This window comes from Cervus canadensis, chromosome 25 (assembly GCF_019320065.1).
Source record: "Cervus canadensis isolate Bull #8, Minnesota chromosome 25, ASM1932006v1, whole genome shotgun sequence".
In the NCBI taxonomy this organism is placed as follows: Eukaryota; Metazoa; Chordata; class Mammalia; order Artiodactyla; family Cervidae; genus Cervus; species Cervus canadensis.
The window spans coordinates 25,842,580-25,863,579 of NC_057410.1; the positions used below are offsets into that span (position 1 = coordinate 25,842,580).

At 54.8% G+C, this 21,000-nt stretch overlaps 2 protein-coding genes across 6 annotated transcripts in view; one reads left to right on the forward strand and one right to left on the reverse strand.

Moving 5' to 3' along the window:
- LOC122427692 (tubulin alpha-1C chain) overlaps positions 1 to 21,000 on the forward strand; it is a 1,128,437-nt gene that overhangs the window by 451,436 nt on the left and 656,001 nt on the right. The window lies entirely within an intron of this gene.
- NCKAP5L (NCK associated protein 5 like) overlaps positions 4,754 to 21,000 on the reverse strand; it is a 32,173-nt gene continuing 15,926 nt past the window's right edge. The window contains exons 1-13 of one of the 5 annotated variants that reach the window (XM_043447301.1): positions 20,700 to 20,881; positions 18,121 to 18,182; positions 16,874 to 17,032; positions 16,128 to 16,196; positions 15,987 to 16,025; positions 15,145 to 15,264; positions 11,961 to 12,074; positions 8,255 to 10,881; positions 7,163 to 7,325; positions 6,819 to 6,900; positions 6,199 to 6,507; positions 5,981 to 6,123; positions 4,754 to 5,679 (exon numbers count right to left, since the gene is read on the reverse strand). In XM_043447301.1, the coding sequence (XP_043303236.1) occupies positions 5,467 to 5,679; positions 5,981 to 6,123; positions 6,199 to 6,507; positions 6,819 to 6,900; positions 7,163 to 7,325; positions 8,255 to 10,881; positions 11,961 to 12,074; positions 15,145 to 15,264; positions 15,987 to 16,025; positions 16,128 to 16,196; positions 16,874 to 17,032; positions 18,121 to 18,182; positions 20,700 to 20,757 (4,158 nt within the window). In that variant the 5' untranslated portion in view covers positions 20,758 to 20,881 and the 3' untranslated portion in view covers positions 4,754 to 5,466. Of the gene's footprint in view, positions 5,680 to 5,980; positions 6,124 to 6,198; positions 6,508 to 6,818; positions 6,901 to 7,162; positions 7,326 to 8,254; positions 10,882 to 11,960; positions 12,075 to 15,144; positions 15,265 to 15,986; positions 16,026 to 16,127; positions 16,197 to 16,873; positions 17,033 to 18,120; positions 18,183 to 20,678; positions 20,882 to 21,000 lie in introns of those variants that run through there. The other 4 variants (XM_043447302.1, XM_043447300.1, XM_043447304.1 and 1 more) reach the window with 4 other exon arrangements.

The following is a 21,000-nucleotide window of genomic DNA, read 5'->3' on the forward strand; positions in this document are numbered from 1 at the left end:
AATGGTATTATTTTGTTCTTTCTTACAGCTGAGAAGTATTCCATTGTATGTATATTCCACATCTTCTTTACGCATTCTTTTTTCAATGGACATTTAGGTTGTTGGCTATTGTGAATAGTGCTGCTATGAGCATAGGGGTGCATGTATCTTATTGAGTTATAGTTTTGTCCAGATATATGTCCAAGAGTGGGATTGCTGGATTGCATAGCAATTCTATTTTTAGCTTTCTGAGGAACCTCCGTACTGTTCATAGTGGCTACACCAACTTAAATTCCCACCACCAGTGTAGGTGATCTCTTTTCTCTACACCCTCTCCAGTATTTGTTATTTATAGACTTTTTAATGATGGCCATTCTGACTGGTGTGAGGTGGTACCTCGATGTAGTTTTGATTTGCATTTCCCTAACAATTAATGATGTTGGGCATCTTTTCAGGTGCCTATTGGCCATCTGTACGTCGAAGCTGTCCTTGACTCTTCTCTTTTCCCCCCATCGTAATTACATTAGCAAACCCTGTTGTTTATAGTGCCTCTGCCCTTGGCACAGGTTCCCATCTCTCACTGGAGTTACCCAAGAGGCTTCCTTACTGGCCCATTTCCATACTTGCCCTCTACAGTTTGTTCTTACCACTTTCTAATTGCTCCCCACGTCACTGAGTAAAAGCCAAAGTTCCTACTTTGGGCTCCAAGACTACAAGACATGATCACTTACTCCTACCAAATTGGCTAAGAATAAAGTTTGATAATACGCAGTGAGGAAGATAGCCCACTTATACATTGTTGGTGAAGTGTGATTTGTTAATATCTATAAAAATTTTTAAATTAAGTGTATTTTATAGTGCAGCAATTCCACTTATAGGAATTTATGGAAATATGCAAGTGGCCAAGGACACAATGTTCACTGCAGTATTGTTGTCATGGCAAAACATGTAAATATCGTACATCCATCCAATGGGAGAGTGTGTATGATAATGGAGAGTCATGATCTTTGGAAAGATCTAATCTTCGGAAAGATATAATAGGAAGTGCTAAAAGAAGCAGATCGGCAATTTTAGAATAATCTCATTGTCTAATAGAAGGTCAACACAAATATACTCTCTCTTTGTAGTGTGCATTTAAAGAGTGATTTGAGGGAGCTGTCCCTTAGAGTGATCTGAGAGGATGTTGGCTTGAAGCCCTCAGAATGTCTACTGAAAGAACACAATTAAAAAAAAAAAAGTGATTTGAAAGGAATTCCAGTCAACTTGGGTTATATCTGGGCAGTGAGACTGGAAGTTGGAATATGAGACTCTTCCTCTTCCTTACATGATAGTCTATTCAATTTTGATTTTTTAAATTTATTTTTATTTTTTTTGGCTGTACCCTATGGCATGCAGGATCTTAGTTCCCTGACCAGGGATCAAACTCACACCCCCTCCAGTGGAAGCACGGAGTCTTAACCACTGGATTGCCAGGGAAGTCCTTAATTATTTTTTAAAACCATGAACATGCACGTAAAAGAGTATTTTATTAGGCTGTGACGGATCTTAGTTGTGGCATGCAGGATCTTTCGTTGAGGGACTGCAGGCTCAGTAGTTGAGATGCGTGGTCTTAGTTGCTCTGCAGCATGTGGGGTCCTAGTTCCCTGACCAGGGATTGAACCCATGTCCCCTGCATTGGAAGGTGGATTCTTAGCCACTGGACCACCAGAGAAATCCCGAACATGCACTTTTCTAATTTGTATGTCTTTAATGATTACAAGAGGTTTTAAAAAAGGTTTTCCTTACCTCAAGATCATAGAAATACTCACCTATATTTACTTTAAATTCATGTTTTTTAAAAAAATTACTTATATGCTTGAATTAACTCACTCAGGACTATAGAATGGCATTATTTACCTAGAATTTGTTGCACAGAATGGTTGTTTCTTTTTAAATTTTTTTTTGGATAAGGAAAACAAAGCATACTATTTGTAGACAATCTAGACAAGGGTAGAGAAGAAAATAAAAACCATTGGCAACCCACAGAAAATCTCAGTTAACGTTTTGAGACATTTCTTATAAGAAGCAGAGTGCCCAGAAAGGTGGAATCTGGAGTCTTTGCATGGCTTTTTGCTGATGCCATTCGTAGGGGGCAAGAGGAGTCTGGTGGTTTGGATTTCTTTTGTTTGGGAAATCCAGCAGAAAGGGTCATATACAATGGTAAGGCAAGTGTTCACCCATTGTTCGCGGAGACAACAGTGAGGTCATCTTAATCCTGCAAGCAGATGTTACAAACTCAAGATATGAAGTATTCTGCCATAGTGAGGATCAAGTGGTCTTTTAGATAGATCTTTTCTTCAAGGGCAAAGAGAAATTGGTTTCCTGGAAGTCTCAAACTCAACTGTGTGTCCCTTGCCATAGAATTACTTCAGATGGAATATTCTGTCTGTGTGGAGGGCATACACAGTCATGTGGGCCACAGATGGCTTGTCTGGGCCCGGCAGCCCTTAGCAGCACACTGGGGGACTTAGGAATGAGGAGCTGCCTGGTAGGGAAGGGCTGGCTCCAGGTACTAGGTGTGGCTGATGCTGCTCTGTCCTGGTGACTGACAGTGAGCTTTTTCTCAGGTGGCCCACATTGTCCCCCGGCCCGAGAGGTCACCTTGCATGTGAAAACACTGAAGGACAGAGCCCGGCAGCAGAATGAGCAGACTCTGGTGACAGAAACCTGCATGGACCCTTGATCTCAGCTTGCCGGAGGTGGAGTCCAGAATTAAACCCACCATGCCAAATTCCTTCTCAGAAAGGAAATAGGATAAATATCCTGTAGGCGAACAATTCTAACAAGGAAATGAGGTAATCCATCAGGTTCACACAGAGAAAAAGGCTTAAGAAACCAAGAAATAAAAAGTTAGAGAAGGATGTAGACTTCTCCGAGCCTGCCTGGCAAGAAGTAGAGATCAACAGCTTGGTAATAACATCCTTAAGCCCATAAAAGCAGAAGGGAGAGTAGGATGGATACCTGGAAGTCGGAGATGGAAATAAGAAAATGAGATCCTGACATTTGAAGAAAATAAAGACATCTGACTTGATGCTTCTCTAAGTCGCTTTAACTTCCTCAGTGATGACATCCACTAAGGGAAATAGGAGGGAGAACAGCCAGATTGGGAGATGGGTGGGAAAAGCAGAAAGCTAAGAGGAAAGCTGGTCTGAACCAACTTCCCAATCTTCCATAGATAAGGAAAACCAAGGCCTGGAGACAAGAAGTAACTTTCCACACAGAACCAGACTTGAGGGCTGACTCTTGACTCCCGGTCTAGTGCCCTCCAGCTCTGCCCATCAGGAGAGCTCCAAGGCTAAAAAGGGAGGAGGGGGTTAAAGTCCTGACGGAAGAAAGCTAAGTTACATACCCAAAAGGAATCACTCCTGCCAAGATCCATCACTTCTCAGCCTTGGAAAACTACTGAATGGTCTGTTTTTGGACAGGCCATTCAGGATCTTATTTCCCTGATCAAGGATCGAACCTGTGCTCCCTGCATTGGGATCGCAGAGTCTTAACCACTGGACCACCAGGGAATTCATCTATTCAATGTTTTTGAGCCTTAATAACTTCCCCTGTGAAACAAATCAGGAGGCTAGCAATATGGTAGGTATTTAACAGGGAGTTCTTTCACTGCTCTCTGGACCATTCACAGCTGAACAGACACTGCTGGAAGGAGTTAGTATAAAGAGAGGCACGGACATCCTCCCTCCCTCCCAGCCTTCCTTGGGCTGGTCAGAGTGCATGGCAGCATCCAGTGGTAGAAATGAGCTGTGAATTGGCCCAGCACTGCTCCCTGTTCAGGTACTCCTGACCTTGGCTTGGCAAGCCTGGGGTGCCAACAGACTGTGTATTCACTATATGGCCCCCTACCTCCAGGATGAACTGTCCAGAGTTCCACCCACAAGGCCAAGGCTGTTCAGCATGTCCAATGCCCAGGTGGCCTACAGATGGTATGGGGAGGCAGTGAGTGTTGACTATGGCAGCTGGGTGCTCTGAACAAGTCATCCCACACCTTGCAACCTGGGCTAGAAGAAGGCCTTCCTGAGGCCCAGCCTGGCTGGCCAATGTGAGATGGGCTGGGGCCACCTGGGTCACCTTCAGGTCACTGTCCAACTCTATGCCCAATAGGAAATCCAAGGGCTGGAGGGCCACAACCACCCCCTGGCCTTCTCACATCCCGTGGAGAGTCTGAAATAACTCCTAGATGCCTAGGCCCTTCTACACAGCCTCATTCCTGGCCTTCCCAACTTAAAGGAAGAATTTGAGAGCCAGGAGAACTTCTGGTTGAAATCTGAGGGCAAAATAGGGGCAAGCCCAAAGGCTGAGGAGGGGCTAGAAGGCGGCAAGTCAGACGCCCAGTCGTGCCTCACTTTATGACACAGGTGGCTGTGGACACTTAACTCTGTTTACCCCTGGGCCCCTGAAGCTTACAGTTTATATACCCACACAACCTGGTATGTCCAGGGTTTGAGTGCATGCCCACAGCCACCATCTCCACCTCCCTTTCTGAGGGGCAGCACAGCCTTCCTCCTGACCAAGCCCTGGGCCAGGGGAATTTCCCCACTGCTAGGTACCATTGCAGGTCTAAACAGATCCCCCACCCTTAGTGACTCAAGTCAGCAGCCCTGGTAAACTCAACGGTCTCACAAGAGGTCCCGAGGCAGAGCCCTGGAGTCCTGCGCCCTGGAGCCCACGAGGTCTCTACTGGCCTATCCATCCCTGAGTCCTCCCATAGAACAAGCTGAGTCTGGGGTCGGGGTGGGGGTGGGGGTCCTCCACGTTTTATTAGGGATACGGCAGAAGCAGAGGCTGGAAGCAGAGCAACCGCGTTTTTAACAACTGATAAATTAACCGCAGTGTGGGGATGGGAGGGTGGGGGCTGGGTCAGACGCTTTAATATATATATATATATATATCTATAAAAACAACCAACAAAAGAAGACAGACAAATGGGCCCCAAAGATATGGGGCAGGAGAGGGCAGCACCATCCAGACAGCGGGGAGGACCAGGGCAGACAGAGAGAGAAGGCAACGTGACCCCTCGCCCCTAAACTCCACCAGCACGCGGCTGCTGAGGCACGGGAGCCGCCAGGGTGGGCGGAGATGGCACGACCGGTGGGCAGGAAGCCCAGCACCACAAGATGGCTCAGCCTGAAGCGGGAGTGGGGGCCGGGACACAGCGGCCTTGAACCCCCCAGTCCCTCAGAGGAAGAGCCGTACTCTGGGTGAGAGAAAGGACCAAGGGTGGGGTCTCTCCCTGAGCTGAGAGCGGTCATCTCCTCCACAGCAGCGGCGGCGGCGGGCAGTGGGCTGTGCTGGGAACCCCCTTCACCTTCAGGTTCATCTGCCTCCTTGGTCCCTTCAGGGCGGGGCCCCGGGGGCGGGGCTTGAGGAGAGCCGTCCAATCCGTGGTCTCCGCCTCCGGCGCGGGGCGTGGCTGCTGCTGCCACTCAGCCCTGACTCCACTCAGCCCTGACTCCCGCAAGAGGACAGCGAGTCGTAGAGCGAGTCGCTGAGAGACTCAGAGGTCTCCAGCCCCGGGGGTCCCCCGCTGGCCACTCTCCCTTCCTCGCCCACGTCCGACGTGCTGGGGGTGCGGCTGCCCCCAAACGCCGGGCCCTGGGGCGCAGGGGCAGGGCGGCTGGGCTCCAGGCTCCGCTTTCCATCCATGGGCAGGGCCTGGGGAAGGAGGGCAGGCTCGGGAGCAAGTACCTCTCACCTCCTGAGAGGCTTTTTCCACCTGAGCGGGGCGCTGCAGAGGAAGCAAACTGGAGGCGCGACTGAGCCAGTCCTACCAAGGTTCCAGAAGGGAGAGAAACCCTTCCCCCAAGACGGGTGTGAAAAGGCAGGGGGTGGGCTGTCCAGAGGGGCCTCCGAAGGGCTGACCGCTCAGTCCTCCTCCCGGACAGGGCGGTACCTCACCCCTCGTCTTTCCCCGCTGCCCTCCAGTGCTTTCCCTTTCCCCTTCCGCCATGCTCACCATGGGGGTCCTGGGCAGTCCCTCCAGTTGTCGGGGTGGGCATAAGAAAGGGTCAGAGGAACCGCTGGCTGCCCTGGCATTGGGAAAGGTCCAGTTCTTGGCCAGCTGGACTGGTGGGGGTGGGCCGGGGTCTTCGCAGGGATCTGTCCGGGGACAAGGGGAAGGTGGGTGGTGGGCGGAGCTCCCAGAAAGGCCCACCCCGCTGCCCAGGCACTCACCGTCTGGACAGGTCTGATGGCCCCGGTGGCCTGGAGCAGCGGTGAGCAGAGCAGGGAAGGCCGGCATGCTGGGGTGCCGCCCGCTCACCAGCAGCTCCTCTATGCCGGGCACCTCACGCTCCAGTGTGTGGGCACGGCGGGGGACTTTGGTAAGGGGTGGGGGCCGGGCTGGGGGCACCCCTGGTGGGGGCTCCAGCCGTGGTGGCTTGGTCTTCGGAAGATTCTTGCTGGGGGTCCCACTGCTGCCGTGGTCTGGGGGTGGGAAGGTCCCAATGCCACTGTCCAGGGTTCGAGTCAAAGAGCCACAGGCTGGGGAGGGGAAGGGAGGGTATGTGAGGCTCAGCTGTCTCAGCCCCTCTGCCTTCTTTTGCCCCAATCCAGGCTCCACCCTTGGACACCCTTCTAGCTCCACAGGCTCAGTTGTCCCTGCCTGCCCTGCCCCACTCCCTCTAGTCTTGGGGAAGAGGACAGGGCAGGTACCCTAAGTGACAGGGAGATATTCCTGTGTAGTCCCAGTGCCCACTGGGGCTTGGCACCTGCTGACAGGAAGGTGACAGGAAGGAATAAAGTGAGCAAGGGGTGAGGGGCAGGTCCCAGCCTTGGCCCTCGACCCTGCTGACCTGTGAAGTGTGAGGTGGTCACTGGCTCGGCCAGACTGTCCTCGGAGGGCATCTCTTCTCGCCTCCCTGGCTCGATGCTTGGCTGTATGGGATACAGAAGACCTCAGAGCCCCTTCTTCCTCCATGCCAACGCCCTCCATCAGGACCCGTGGAGTACGGATCTAAAAGTCCTGACAACCCCCTAGCCCTCAGAAGGCCCTCTCCCCTCCCCATTCTCCTTGGAGACCAGAAATACATCCAGCAGCTTTCCGGCCCCAGGGAAGGGTAGCCCTCCAGGTCAGAGACTTGGCAGGGCCACAAAGCCAGGGCCTCCACCCAGCCCACCCCCCCCCCCAGGAACTTACCTTCCCAGGAGGTTTTCCGCAGCCCTGGAGAGGGCCCACCAGGCCATTTCGGGGCCCACAGGCGGGCCAGGGGTTCTTGGGGTCAGAGGACACTGGCTGGAAATCGCCATACTCAGGTTTGGGTTCCCGCCAACTCTTGGGGGGCAGCTCCTTGCCATCCACCCTAGGGGTGGGCAGTGCACATAGAGTGAGGGAGGCCTGGGCCCACCCACACATTCTGGCCTCACTTCCTCCAGCGGGGCTGGGCCTAGAGAGGTACCTATTGCCCCCTGCTCCTGGGGAAGACGACATATGCCTGTTGGCTTCTGGCATTAACTCTCCTGACACCAGGAATAGGGTAAGACCCCAAGGGAAACCCTAGAGGGCCAGCAGGGGCAAGAGTGATGGGAGAACTCCTCCATAGCTACCTAGGGTCAAGCCTAGAGACCTTTCTCATAATGTCCCCCAGCAGAGAACAGACATGGTTACATCCTGGTCCACATGTGACACACCCTGCCTACTCTAGCTGACCCTGCGTGCACTTGCTGTCCAAAGCACACTCTGCCTGCAGCCAGATTCCTGCAGACATTCTGCCTTACCTAGCCCAGACAGAGCAACCCCAAGAGCAACCCCCTCTCTAAACCACAGTTCCCTTTGCTGAGTCTGTGGCAAGTGCAAAAAGGCAAAAGGGAAGGGAGCCCTCCTTGTTCTACAGGATATAAAACCCTGGAGGGAGAAGACCTGCATTAGCCCAAGGCTAGGTACTAGCATTCTTTAATTACGCTGGACCCCAGACAGGCTGCCTCACCTGGCTCGAGGCAATTCAGGGAAACGTTGACTGGTAACTCTTTTCAAATGAGAAACTGAGTCTCAGCAAGCCAAATGTCAGACAGCCAGGGAAGAAGGGAGCTGGAGCACAAATCCCTAGCTCCTTGTTTGAAGTCCTGACCCCTCCTCTGGGCTGGGCCATTAACCCCCAGAAGATTTGGTGCCATGTCATTTGACCTCTGGGAAGCCCCAGTTCCCAGGAAAGGCAGCCCCAATCCCAGAATGCCTGTGGAGGGCAAAGTGCCCCCAACTACTGAGCCCCAGTCAGCCAGTCCCAGCTCTTACCTGTTGAGAAGCTGCTGCATGAAGGTGTCTGCACCCTGGTACATGCCAACCAGCTGGCCCTGCCCCTGCCCCAGGCCTGCACTGGTCCCTGATGCTGGGCCCCCGGGCCGAGGCCGGGCCCTGCTGCTCAGGTAGGCCTTTTCCTCCTCCAGCGCCCGGCGCAGGTCTTCCGCCTTAGCCATCAGCTTGGAGATGTTGAGACTCTCAGCCTCCAGCTTCCGGGCTTCCATCTTGACCTCCTTCCGGAGCGGGGAGCCCCCGGCCCCTTCCTTGCCCTTGGTGGTCTCTGTGCGGCGGTTTAATGCTGGCAGCTTGCTCTTCTTAAGGCCAAACCAGCTGGCGATGCTGCTGGTGTTCCGATGCTTGGCCTCGGTGCCGGGCGCCCGCTCCTGGCCCTGGAGCCGCAGCATATTCTCCTCGATGCCCTTCATCACCTTCTCCTCAATGGCCGAGTGTGGGGCCCGCCCCTCAGGGCCTGGGCCTGGGTCGGCAGGGCCAGGTGCTGGGGACATGGGCTGGGCCACAGTGCCGCCACAGTCTGCCCAGGGTGGGCCCTTCCCCTTGTCAGGTTTGGGGGGCTCCTTGGTGGCTGGTGGGACCACAGGTCGGGGCACCACCTTAGTGGGTGACTTTGAAGGCAGCTTGGTTGGGCTGCTGTGGGGGCTCTTATTGGGCTTGCCAAGGCTGGGGGCTGAGGTTGGCACTTTGGCAGGGGTGCGGGGTACCTGGGGGCACAGGGCCCCTGCCAGCCGGCTCTTGGCTAGCTCCACTTTGGTGAGGCAGCTCCTTGGTGAGACAGGCTCCAGGTCCACCCGGGCCCCCATGGAGTGGGAAGAGTAGACTCGGGCCCCGGGGTCCCCCAGGAGCCCAGATTCCTGTTGCTTCAGGCTGCTTGTGCCTAAGGCCACTGCCCCCCGCAGGGGCCCCTTGGCTTCTGGCTGCTCAGGGGGCCTGGAAGCAGGGGGTGCTGTGTCTCCAGTGCTCTCCCCTGACTTCCCTGCTCCCCGGGCCTTCTCAGTGCCAGGTCTGACTGGCACCCCATTCTTTTCTGGGCCCTGAGGCCCCTCGGGGCCAGTCTTCAGTTTCCCCAGGGCTGCCAGTCTGTCTCGCAGAGGCGTGTAGCCAGGATCCCCAGGTCGCCGTCCTGCCCCCTGGCTGGGCTTCTTGGACGAGCTGCCTGGGGCCCTGCGGCCAGGATGGGGAGACTCGGAGCCTGCCTTGTCCGAACTCTTCTCCTGGGTGCCCTCATAGGGGCAGGATTCTGGGTGGCAAGGGCTGGAGGGGATGCCAGGGCTTCTGAGGACCTCAGGGACCCGTGGCACCTCCAGAGTTAGTTGTGGGTAGGTGGGCACCTGCAGAGGAGATGGAGGTGGCTCTGGGGAAGGCCCCCTAAAGGTGTTCCGGGAAAGGTCCAGAATGTTCTCGTAGCAAGGAGACACCGTGGGTCCTGGGGAAAGCGTAGCGGACGAGGCTGGCTGGGGAGGTCTGAGCTGTGCAGAGTCAGGGGTCGTGGAACAGGGTGAAGGGCTGGTGGGCAGGCCCTGTGCCCCCTCTGGGGACAGCTCTCCTCCGCCCAGACCCCTGCGGGCCAGCAGTGGGGAGGGGCTGCCGTCTGAGCCACTGTTCCGACAGGGTATTCGGGAATTCCGGGGGAGCTGGGGGCTGAGCTGGGGGCCTCCTGGGCTGGGGACCTTCTCTGAGGCTGGAGGCAGCTTTAGAAACTTGAGACCTCTGGCTGGAGAGGGCAGAAGGGGTCCTTGGGCTTCCCCAGGAGAAGGGGGGCCAATTTGGAGCTTGCTTTTCACCTGAGATGAAGAGTGGGGGTGGCCAGGCCGTGAGCCCAGGGGGGTATCCCCTGCACCCATGAACATGCTGAGGAAGGGGAGGGACCCCTGGCCCTCTGAGGTAGCACCAAAGCCCGGCCTGTGGGCCTCTGGGGTACCCCCAACCCAAGCTGACTTGGGGAGGCCTTTGGACTTGGACAGTTGTGGGGGCCCCTGGTCTGGGGAGGATGGCTGCCTGGGACCCGGGTGGTCCCCGCTGAGAGGGCAAGCAGCCCCAGCCAAAAAGGCCTGTAGGTAAGACTCTGTATCTTCAAGGAGCTGGCCCAGGTTCAACTGCTTGCGGGCCAGGGCCCCCAGCAGGGTGTCCGGGCTGGGGGCCTCATTGGGGTCACCGGCCTCATCAGAAGAGGAGGAAGAGCTACTGCCTGGCACACAGGGCGGCCCAGAACCAGTGCCCTGGGCCTGTGGGGAGCCCCTACCAGGGCCCCAGGGCCGCCCAGCACCCTCCTCCTCCCCTGGGCCCCCTAAGAGGCGCTCCCAGTGCAGCAGGCCTCCCAGGCTACCAGGACCTAGTAGCAGGTAGGGGGCCCAGGGAGAGGGTTCAGGCTGAGGCGGGCCACACAGCTCGCCATTGATGGGCTCCGGGGAGCCAGGACCCTCGCCTGGAGGCTGCCAGGGGGTAGCAGGTGAGCACAGAAGCAAGGGGTCCGTCTCTTCCAGGGCTCTCAGCACCTCAAGGATCTGCGCTTTCTTTCGAAGGAATGGGGAGAGGGCATCCAGCGCTGGGGGTGGTGCGGCTGGGGGTCCTGGGCCTCCTGACCGCAGTTGCTGCTCCCAGCACACCTTGGGGGAGAAATGGCATGAGGAGGAAACCCTGTGCAGGCCTGGGACCTGAGCTGGCATAACCGAGTATGTCAGGAACAGAGCTGGCCTGGTTTGCCTGCGTCCCCAAAAGGAACTGATGGCTTCTGGAATGTGCTGGAAAGTTTCCTCAAGAGTTTGAGTCCTGGTTATCCCAGCTGTCCTTCCTGGCACACTTAGGGGGGTACCTACCTCCCTTCCTGGTTATCCCAGTGCTACTTCCTACCACTATGTGTCAGGAAGGCTGGTATCTCTATTTGCCCCAGGGGAAGGACATCCATCCATTTTTTCAGGTTTCGGAAAGAACACAGACTCAAGAAGGGGATATGATGTGGCCAAGTCCTCAGTCAGTCGCTACAGGCAAGCCCAGGCCTTCTCAGGTCAGACAGCTGTCCTGCTGAGCTGATCCCCGTGGAGAAGCAGACAGGGAACGACTCTACTGTGAGCCTTTTCCTGCTTCTCCCTGGCCCCTTCTCAGGCCTGGTCCAGTCTGGTATAGTGGTTAACTACCTGGGCTCCTGAGTCAGACTGTGCGGGTTCAAGACCCAGGTCTATTGCTTAACTAGTTATAAGACTTTCAGCAAGTCATTTAATCTCTAAGCTTCACTGTATCATCTGTAAAATAAGAGATGGTGATTGTGTTTAAATCTCATAAAATAAGATGAATGAAACCAGGTAAACAAAAGAATGAGTGAATTGGACTTGGATAAATACATATGTGTAGGATTATAAATGTATGCCAAAAATGACCAAGAAGGAAAAAGATAAATGAGATCCAGGTGTCCGGCACCATGCCTGGCACACAGTCTAAGAGCTCAGAAGTGTTAACTGTTGAGTCTGCCTGCAGTGCTAACACTTACTCACAAGGCCAGCGGTTAGGGGTGGGGATCTGTTTTTCTTGGTACGAGGCTGACAGCTGAGGGCTCACACCCAGCCTGGATGAGAATCTGTGTGCCCGGAGGCAGTCCTTCCCCTGAGACTTGTTAGGAGACAGTCGTGGAGCACCAGCTGACGAGCCCACTGCCAGCGGAGCCACAGACCATGGAGCCAAGCCCTCCTACCTCTCTCTGCCCAGCGCAGCGCCCCAGAGGCAGCGAGGTGGCTGGTCCCTCGGCGGAGCTCAGGGAGGGCGAGGCCGGTGGCTCTGAAGGCGGCTGGAGTGGGGCAAGTGGGATCTACAGGGGAGAGGCGAGGTTAGCACAGGTGCTGTCAGCCCAGGGCCCTATGCCCTCAGGGAGCTGAGGCTTCCCATCCAGGGGCAGGGGAACATCCTTCCCTGCTCCTTCAGTGACGTCTCCTGGTCCAAGGTGTGGCTTTCACCACTTGGGTCAGAGGTACCTTGGGAGACCCCAGCACAGGCAGACTGAAGAAATGCAAGCTCAGGTGGTGGGGCGGGGAGGTGGGACCGGGCAAGGGGCTCTGGAGAAAGAGGAGTGCTCCGGGGGCCGCAGGGCAGTGGCAGGCCTAACCCGGCTGTCCGCTGAGCCTCCAGGATCCTCTGCTTTTCTTTCTTTCTTTTTTTTTTAAAATATTTATTTTATTTATTTGGCTGCGCTGGGTTTTAGCAGCAGCAGGCAGGATCTTTGATTTTCATTGTGGCATGCAGGATCTTTAGTTGCAGCATGTGGGATCTAGTTCCCTGACCAGGGATCAAACTCAGGACCCCTGCATTTAGAGCATGAAGTCTTAGCCACTGGGCCACCAGGAAGTCCTGATCCTCTGCTTTTCTGTGGAGCCCCTTCCCTGAGTACAGAGAGGGTGAGCCTCGAGGCCCGTTTCTGTTCTGACCACCTGTGACCCAGCCTCCAGAGGAATGGCTGAGACTAATGGAAGCGGCGTTGTTTACTGGGTCCTGGAATAGAGATGGTGGCAGTTACTACTTCCATCTCCCCTGAATGGCCTCCGCTTGGAGGATTACCAAAGCTGTATTTAATCACAGATCCCTTCTCTCTCATTCCTCTTCTCTTAGGCACCTTGATGAGACACAAGTCGGCTTCAGCTCTCCCCCGCCTCTTGCACGCCACAGCTAAGTCCTGTCTCTGTGGTGTCTCTGCCTCCCCTCCAGCCAAGCCATCTGCAGCAGCTCCTTTGGGGTGCCATCCTCACATCTCTGGCCTGAAAGCTGCTCAGCATTTCAGTCTCACTCACCTGACTGCGCGGCTTTCCAGTCTCTCTTTTGTCTAAAGCATCTCTGTGCTCACAGCCTCCTCTGCCAGCCCACTGCCTCCACTGACATGTCTGAACTCTTCGGTCGGCATTATAGCCAGATCTACCGGTTCTTCCCTGACACCGTCCCCAGCTTTGTCTCACTCCCTCTTTACACAACCTTTGCTCAAGTCCGGCTGAACAGCTCTCTGCTCCCTAGGATCCCCTGCTCTGTTCCTCCCACAGGGCACCCCTTCTCCCAGACCCCTTCTGTACCCTTTAAAATCTCCTGTCCATCAGGAATTCCCTGGTGGTCCATGGTTAGGACTCTGCTTTCACTGCTGAGGGTGTGGGTTCAATCCCTGGTCAGGGAACTAAAATCCCACAAGCACCATGGTGCAGTCAAAAAATAAAAATAAGAATAAAACAAAACTAGAGTAAAAAAGTAAACATCTCCCATTATCAGGGCACAGTCACCTCCTCAGGGCACTCTCTTTAGCCTGTCTCTGATGGCCTCGCCCCCTCCCCGGGCTTTTGGTCAGCACTGTCCCCCTCTGCAGCCCTGCCTTAGTGTCCAGAAGCCCCAGCTCTCTCCAATTCCGTGTGTGTTGGCAAAGGCACTGCTTACAGTAAGAGCTTAACTAGCATTCGTTCAATGGAGCTTCCATCCTAGCAAAGCACAATTTGGAACTAACATAAATAATGGTAACTAGCTGCTAATCATTGACTACTACAGGTCAAGCACTAGATATTATCTCATTTCACCCTCATGACAGCCTGCAATATAGGTATTTTTATCCCCATTTATAAAGGAAAAAAACCTGTGATTTGTATGGTTAAATAATCTACCCAAGGTCACACAGTTAAGAATTAGCTAAGTTAGGGACCCAACCCAAGTTTATCTGAGGCCAAGGTTCGTGCTCTTTCCATTATGTCATGTTACTTCTGGGGAAGATAAATCTATGGTCCCAAACCCCAAAATTCATTAAAAAATCTCCAACTCGAATCCCAGAATTCATTTACTAAAAACAAACGATTTCAGGATGATCTACGCCTCTGTTATCATCAGTCACTGAGAAGAGTGTGGACAGGGTGAACTTGGCCGGTGTGGTCTGGCCTCCAGGTCAGCCCATGACAGGGCCAGGGTAGGAGACAGGAAGTGGCAGAGTCACTGCGGCCCAGTTACCCATGTCTGCACCGGCCTGGGGATGAATCTGCCAGGGGTCAGGCTTCCCAGGGAGCTGAGGGCATCCTGCTCAGGGTCTGGGGGGCCAAGGGCTGCCTGGTTTGTATCCCAGACATATAAATTTAGACACAAACATACACAAGGTGTTTCTCTTCCTGTCAAGTCAGGGTGGGCTGGGGGTGTGCTGGCTGACCTCAGAACCCACTGTGCACCTCGGGTACGTGGAGTTGCTCCTGATTCCCCACAGGCACACCACATCGGGGCTTCCAGACAGAGTGGACCCCATGTTACATGTTAACTGAGCCCAGGGTTCACTACCACTAGCCTCCTGCTTCTCCCGGGATAGGGCAGGTGTCAGGGCTGAAAGCAGGGATGAGTGTCTGTGGCCAAGATGGGGTCAGCGGGTGGGCAGATGCAGCCGGGCATGCGCAGAGTCATCCGGGTGAAGGGCCTTCCCTAACCTCTCCATGACACCAAGCCCTGGGTGCCTTACACCCGGCCCCACCCCTGCCCCTGGCCAAGAAGAGGAAAGGCAGTGGCCAAAAGGGCCTCGTGGGAGCTAGCTTGAAATGACTGCATTTTCAGCATCCACCCATCTCTCTACTCAGGGTGGAGGAAGCCAGGACTCTCTCTGTCAACAAGAAGGGACACCAACTGGCTGGGTGGGCAGCACCTGGGAGGTGGGGGACAGCAAAGCTTGAGGAGTCTTAGGAAGTTTCCCTTCACCTAAGGCGCAGATCTATCAGGGCAGGTGGGCCTGCCCTGGAAGGCCACAGCATGCAGAATGCAGGCCAATGGCTGACAACCTGCTTCTGTAGGTGTTTGGGAGAAGAAGGGGTGATGATGACGACAGGGCTGAGTTGGGAGTTAGGAGGCTGAGATGTGAGGAAGGAGGGGGAATTGCGTGTGCCCACCTGAGGGAGGGAGCCTGCTGTCAGCTGGAGCTTCTGCTGAAACAGGGCGCTCAGCATCTGGTTCTGCCGTTCCAGGTCAAACACCCTCTTCTTCAGCTTGATGCACTCCTCTCGCAGGTCCTGCCGCCCCCAGGAGGCAGAAGAAGGCAAGGCGGTGGGGAGAGGGAGAGTGGCGTGAGCACAGTCGCTTCATCAGAGCAGTAGGCACTCCTGCTGGGCATGCGCTTCTCTTGCAACCTCCTATGAAGGAGTTGAGCCTGCCTATATTCATGGCTCTCGCATCTTCTGGGGATGGTAAATTTTCTAAAGTTTACCACTCCTGGTCGGAAGTAATTCCATTCCCTTTGGCAGCTTTCTCATCTCTGGAGCCAATCCTCTGCCTCTTAGAAACCACACATCAAAGAAGGGCTCATGTAAGGCAGAGGAAGACTTGGGGGTCAGAGTAGCCCACATGTCAAGAAATTACCCACAGTACTTGAGGCAATATTTAGATGTCACCTTATGCTCACAACATCAACATTGCTATCAGGGCTAGAGTGATCTGGAGAAACTAGCTGGGGCCTGGATAATGGAAGGATTCAAGCCCAAATCAAAGTTACTATCGCTTGGAGACCTGGCCTTACCTAGCGTGGCCCTGGTTCCAGGTCAAACAGTATGGACTGCCCAAGATAGAGAAAGGGGACTCTGTTGGAGAGCCAAGAGGCCATTTCCACCTTCCTTGATCCCCTAGCTAAGCAGACTCAGGGGTCCCCAGGAAGGACCTCCCCTGCTGTCCCCAGGGCCTCCTCCCAGGGCATCTGGGCTCAGGTCAGGGGGTATGAATGTCTCCTGTGGCCTTTTACCTTTTGGTTTAGCAGTGCCTGCACCACGTGGTTGGCAACCTGGGGAGAGAAAGGCAGAGCTGAGGAAAAGCTGTCAGCTGACTGAGTCTCTGTGTGGAGCTGACAAGCTATGCTCCCCACACGTGGTATCAGTCCACCCACCTCGTCCAGACAGCGCTCGTAGGTCTCCCGCTGATTTTCGTTGGCTTGGGCGAGTGCTGAGTTCTCTGCCTGCAGGGAGGAGGAGAGTAAATGGGAGGCTAAGCGATCATTCTTCCCCAGGGCAGGGGAAGGAGAGGCAAAGAGTCCAGTAGCTCTCTCCCTGCCCCAGTTCTTGGCTCTGGGGTGATTCTGTCAGGGGCGAGGCCTTTGAGACCCAGGGTATCCAGGAGGCAGAGCTGAGATGGCTGGTCCTTTGTACCCCCACTTCAGTCCATGAGGCTGGAGGGGCTGGGGAGATACAGTGGCCAGGAGGATCAAGGTGGGAGGTGCTAAAAGTTACCCTTATTTCCCTGGGGAGAAGGCAGAGGAGGCTGGAGGGAGGAGGGCAGGGTCTTAGGAACGTGGTAAGAAGCCTAGTTCACGGATCCGTGCCCTTGTCCCTCAATGCCTGAGACTCTTCCTTCTGTGGCCTCTGTGGCCAACCCTTTCCTACAGCCGGGGCATGAAAGTGGGGTAAAGGGAGCTATCTGGGGTTAGTACAGCCCCAGTCTTGTGCACTCCCCTTGTCCTGAGCTGGCAGGAAGGCTGGAGAGCTAAGAGTAAGGAAGTGGCGTCTCAGAGGGGCTCTGCTAAAGAAACATTCAGCTCTGCTCCAGCCTGGAAAAGCAGGCTGAGAGGAGGGTTGCCCCGCACCTCCAAACCCACCCAAGCCCGCAGGGCTCTGGCCGGCCCGCCCCGTGCCCCACCTCCAGCTCCCGCAGCCGGTGCAGGAGTTCCTGGCAGGTGCCCGGCTCCGTGCTGCCATCACCACCTTCTCCTGGGTTCAGGTTTCCAGGGCTCCCGGCCGACTGGTCCATGGCCTCCGACATCAGGCCCTGGGGATAAGTGAGAGAAGCCCCGGCAGGCTACTCCCGGGCACAGGGAGGTGAGTGGAGGAGGAGGAGGACAGAGACAGAACTTGTCAGTATTCCCGGAGTTGGTATCCGTGTGACCCCTGTGCCTTGGACACTGTAACAACTCGAGGTCAGGCTCAGATTCCTGCTCATGGGACAGACACAGAGACAAGCTCTTCCATCTCAAGAACAGAGACCACTGTTTTTATAAACTCTTATGACTGCCCTTGCCCTCTTAGAGATTGTACACGGACACTGGCCAGGAGCCAAGAAACCTGAATGCTCCGCTGAGGTTGGTCTCAAACTGACACTCTGTATCTTCCTGGCAGAGTGGGAGGTGGCCTGCAGGCCTCCAAGCCTCCCTGCTTCTGGCAAGGCCCCAGCGGACCAGCCTCTGTGCACGCTGGGCCCTCTGCAGCGGTCTCTTGATACCCATCCCCCTTCCACTTTTCCAGCTCCTTCCTACTCATTTTCCAGGGCTCCCACTCCAAGACTGAGTTAGGTACTCCTCTTACTCAGCTCTGTAAGTGTCCCCCCAGACTGTCAACTCTGCGAGGGCAGGGACACTGTCCTCATTTCACTGACTAGATACCCGATGTGATACCTGGTGTGGAAGAGCCCGACTGATGGCTAAACAGACTACTCTGTCATTGCCTGAATATAACTGAGCCAGGTTTCTGACCTGTATCACATTATGTGATCCCTGATCCCACCCTACTCCAAACTGTTGCCATAATGACTGGCTTTCCTTGACTAGTCTTCATCTTCCATTTGAGTTTCAATTTTTCAGCTAGAGGAAAGTACTCCTTTCCTTCCTCTGCACAAATACTGTCGAAATTCCCAGTAGATGAGAAACCCTTCCTGATGCAAAAGAGTAGGAGTCCCCAGTCTACTACCAACTACTTGCCTCCCTGACCCAATGAAGCTCCCACAAAAAGGGCTTAGCGCTTTTGGACCAAGGAAGAGGAGCCCGCAGCAGCTCACCTACCAGGCATCTGAACGCTCCTTCCTCCCTCCCGTGGGGCACAGAGGCTGCCTCGCCCAGCCCAGCCCTCCTCCAGTCCCCACCACTAGCATTCCCAGTTTCCAAAGCCCCTCACCTGTCTCTGCCTCCTCACCCAGGCTGGCACACTCACGCACGCAGCCAGAATGGTCACCTTGCCTGTGGAGACACAGAGGGAGACAGGGTCAGCCGTGCATTTATTGGCTTGCTGCTGCCTGGCATCCTGGACCAGAGGAATAAACAAGCCAGAGAAAATCCTGCCCGTATGAAGCTTCCATTCTACTGGGACCGGCAGTGGTACCAGAGATAAGCCAATGAACCAACATCAGGTCCTGAGAAGGCGCTGAAGGTGACAGCGAGGCAGAGACCTAACTGCATGAACGGGTAGATGAAATCCTGGAATGGGAAAAGCATTCCAGGCAGAGGAAAGAGGCAGCGCAAATGGCCCCAGCTCTCAGCCAGAGGGGAACGAACAGCAACCCAGCCCTTCCCCAGCATACGTCATCTTCTTTCATCCTCACGACCACAAAGGGGGTCAAGTGCTATTATCGACACATATTTGAGATGAGGAAACCGAGGCAAAGGAAGCTACACCTGCATCCTCGGAGTGCATCCTGCATGCTGGCATGTTCTCCTGGGTCATGGATCACATCTGATTCTCCTTTCGACCCTGTAAGGAGGGTGATGGGGGGAGGTGCCAGCCTGCTCTGAAGCAAGCTCCAGAGACAAAGGATGCTGCCCACACCATCTGGCTGGTTCACAGAGCACAGTGGGCAGGCCTGGGCCCCCTCCTACACAGCCTCTCTGTACATCCACATCCTCTGTGCTCCATGCACTTTATCTCAGTGTTCCCAGAGCTTTGCAGTCAGACAGACCTGGGTTAGAAGCTGACTCAGCAAAATCAGTTTCCTCACCCCTCACATGGGGATAAGAATACCTAGTTCAAAGGGCTGTTGGAGCAGGAAGTGAGATAATGTATGTAGAGAGTCTTGCATGGACTCCCATAAATGAAGGCTTTTCACTCTAGCAGTTCACTTGTAAGCAGACCTTAAGTCCCAGGTCCCTCTCCCTGGGGGTCTTTAAAGGAGGGGCTCCTGAAGATCTGAAGTGTTGCCCCTCTGCTCTTCCTGTAGGGGCTTCCTCCTCTCTGACCCCTTTCCTGGCAGCCTTCCAGCCCTCACTCTCTTCTACCTGATACTCTAGAAAGAGAAAGGGAGAGAAGCGGAGAAGGCTTCTTTCTGGGTGGGGGTGGAGTGGGGAGGGAGAAAAAACAAGCATGTGCACAACAATGGGAAGGGGGCTTCTGAAAACGAGAGAAAAAGGAAAAACTGTGCAATGCTTATTTTTGACACTCCACCACAATCTAAAGTCCTTTGTTATTTTAACATCATAAAAATGTATTGAGTTATAACTTTGTTTGCTCATAACATTATCACGCTTGCTATATTTAGAAATGGACAGACCTCAAAAGAAATGAAAAAAATTCAGGAAAAAGCCTCCTTCCCACATACACAAACAGGGGTTAAAACCAAAACAGGCCTTGGAGGACCAGTTCCAGCCCACCCTGCGTCACTCATCCCTTGGCCACCATCCTCTTGCCAGGCAGGGGCTCCCCCTGCTCCAGGAGAGGCCTGTCCCCACAGGTCACCAGCGTCCCCTTGACCTCCTCATCACTTACGTCCCCAGTGGACACCTCCAGAAATAGAGGGGCAGGGGCAGGGAAGGGAGTGCTTGGGAGGGTGAGAAAAAAACAGGAGGATGAAGGAGGGGAGTGGGATGAACAGGGCTGTGTCCGGAGGCCACAAAAGGGAAATATAAAGTGGTAGAAACCTTCAGCCTTTGTTTTCTTCATACAACCACAGAAACCAAACTAAGGGTGAAGGTGGTTTAGGAGGGTATCTTTTGCTAAAATAAATAAACAAATGAATGAAAAAGCATCCAGGTCAGGCATGAGGCCTGTGTATGTGTTGAGGAGGGTGGGGACCCACCAAGCCAATCACCACCACCCTTGGATCTGAGCCCCCGGGAATCCCAAGGCAGGGAGGCCTGAGTCCCACTGTGACCTGGGGGAGACCCTCCAAGGGACAAGCCACCGGAGCACAACAGCTTGTCAAGGGCGTCAGTGTCCGGGTCCGAGCAGGGCCTGGGAGAGGCTCCAGACACGTCGGCTGAAGGCGGCCTGTGACTCAGCCCCACTTTGGGGAGAAGTTCTCTGCCCTCAGCCCAAATGGTCTGGCCAACTCCGGACGCTGGGCCTTCTGTGCGTCTGCATGGCCACAAGATGAGGGCAGGAAGCTGTCAGCCCAGATTGTTGAGTCACTCGGAAGAGGCCTGCATTTAAACTTGGCGCTGGGGAGGTGCGTGCTCTGAGTCTGGGCTCAAGGTCTCTAGACTGAAAACTTCTTGCATCTTTCGCCTCCTCTGGGGAAAATTACGATCCAGAGCAACAATACCACCTCTAGCTCCCAAACTGAGCCTAATTAGGAATTTGGCCCTTCAGAGTCTGAGGTTTCTGCCCAAATCTCTTGAGGAAAAAAAAAACAAAAACAGACAATCCAGGTCAGTTCCCCAGTGGCTGTCCCTGCAGGGTCAATGGGGTCCCCTCCCCCAGGCCAAGCACCCTTGTCCACCCTCAGGCCCACAACTGCTACTCACAGCTTCTGTGCTCAGCCCCACCTGGAGCCCAGGAAAACCCCTGGCCTGGGTTTTTCGGGATGGCCCTGCTTTCAAGCATTCCTCTGGGGGCCCCACAACATATCCCGGGTGTCCGCTGTGGATCTGGAACACAGGACGCTGGCCCAGCTGGGTAGGGATGGAGCTGCAGCGGGTGGGAGCTTGAACTTGAATGGGGAGGCTCTCCCGCCAGAACTGCCAACGGGCAACCCCGCCCTCCACAAAGGCCTGATTCAGAGGGAGGTGACCTCAGTGCCGAGGGGAGGGAGGGAGAGGAAGAGCAGGGCCTCTCTGGCCCTCCTTC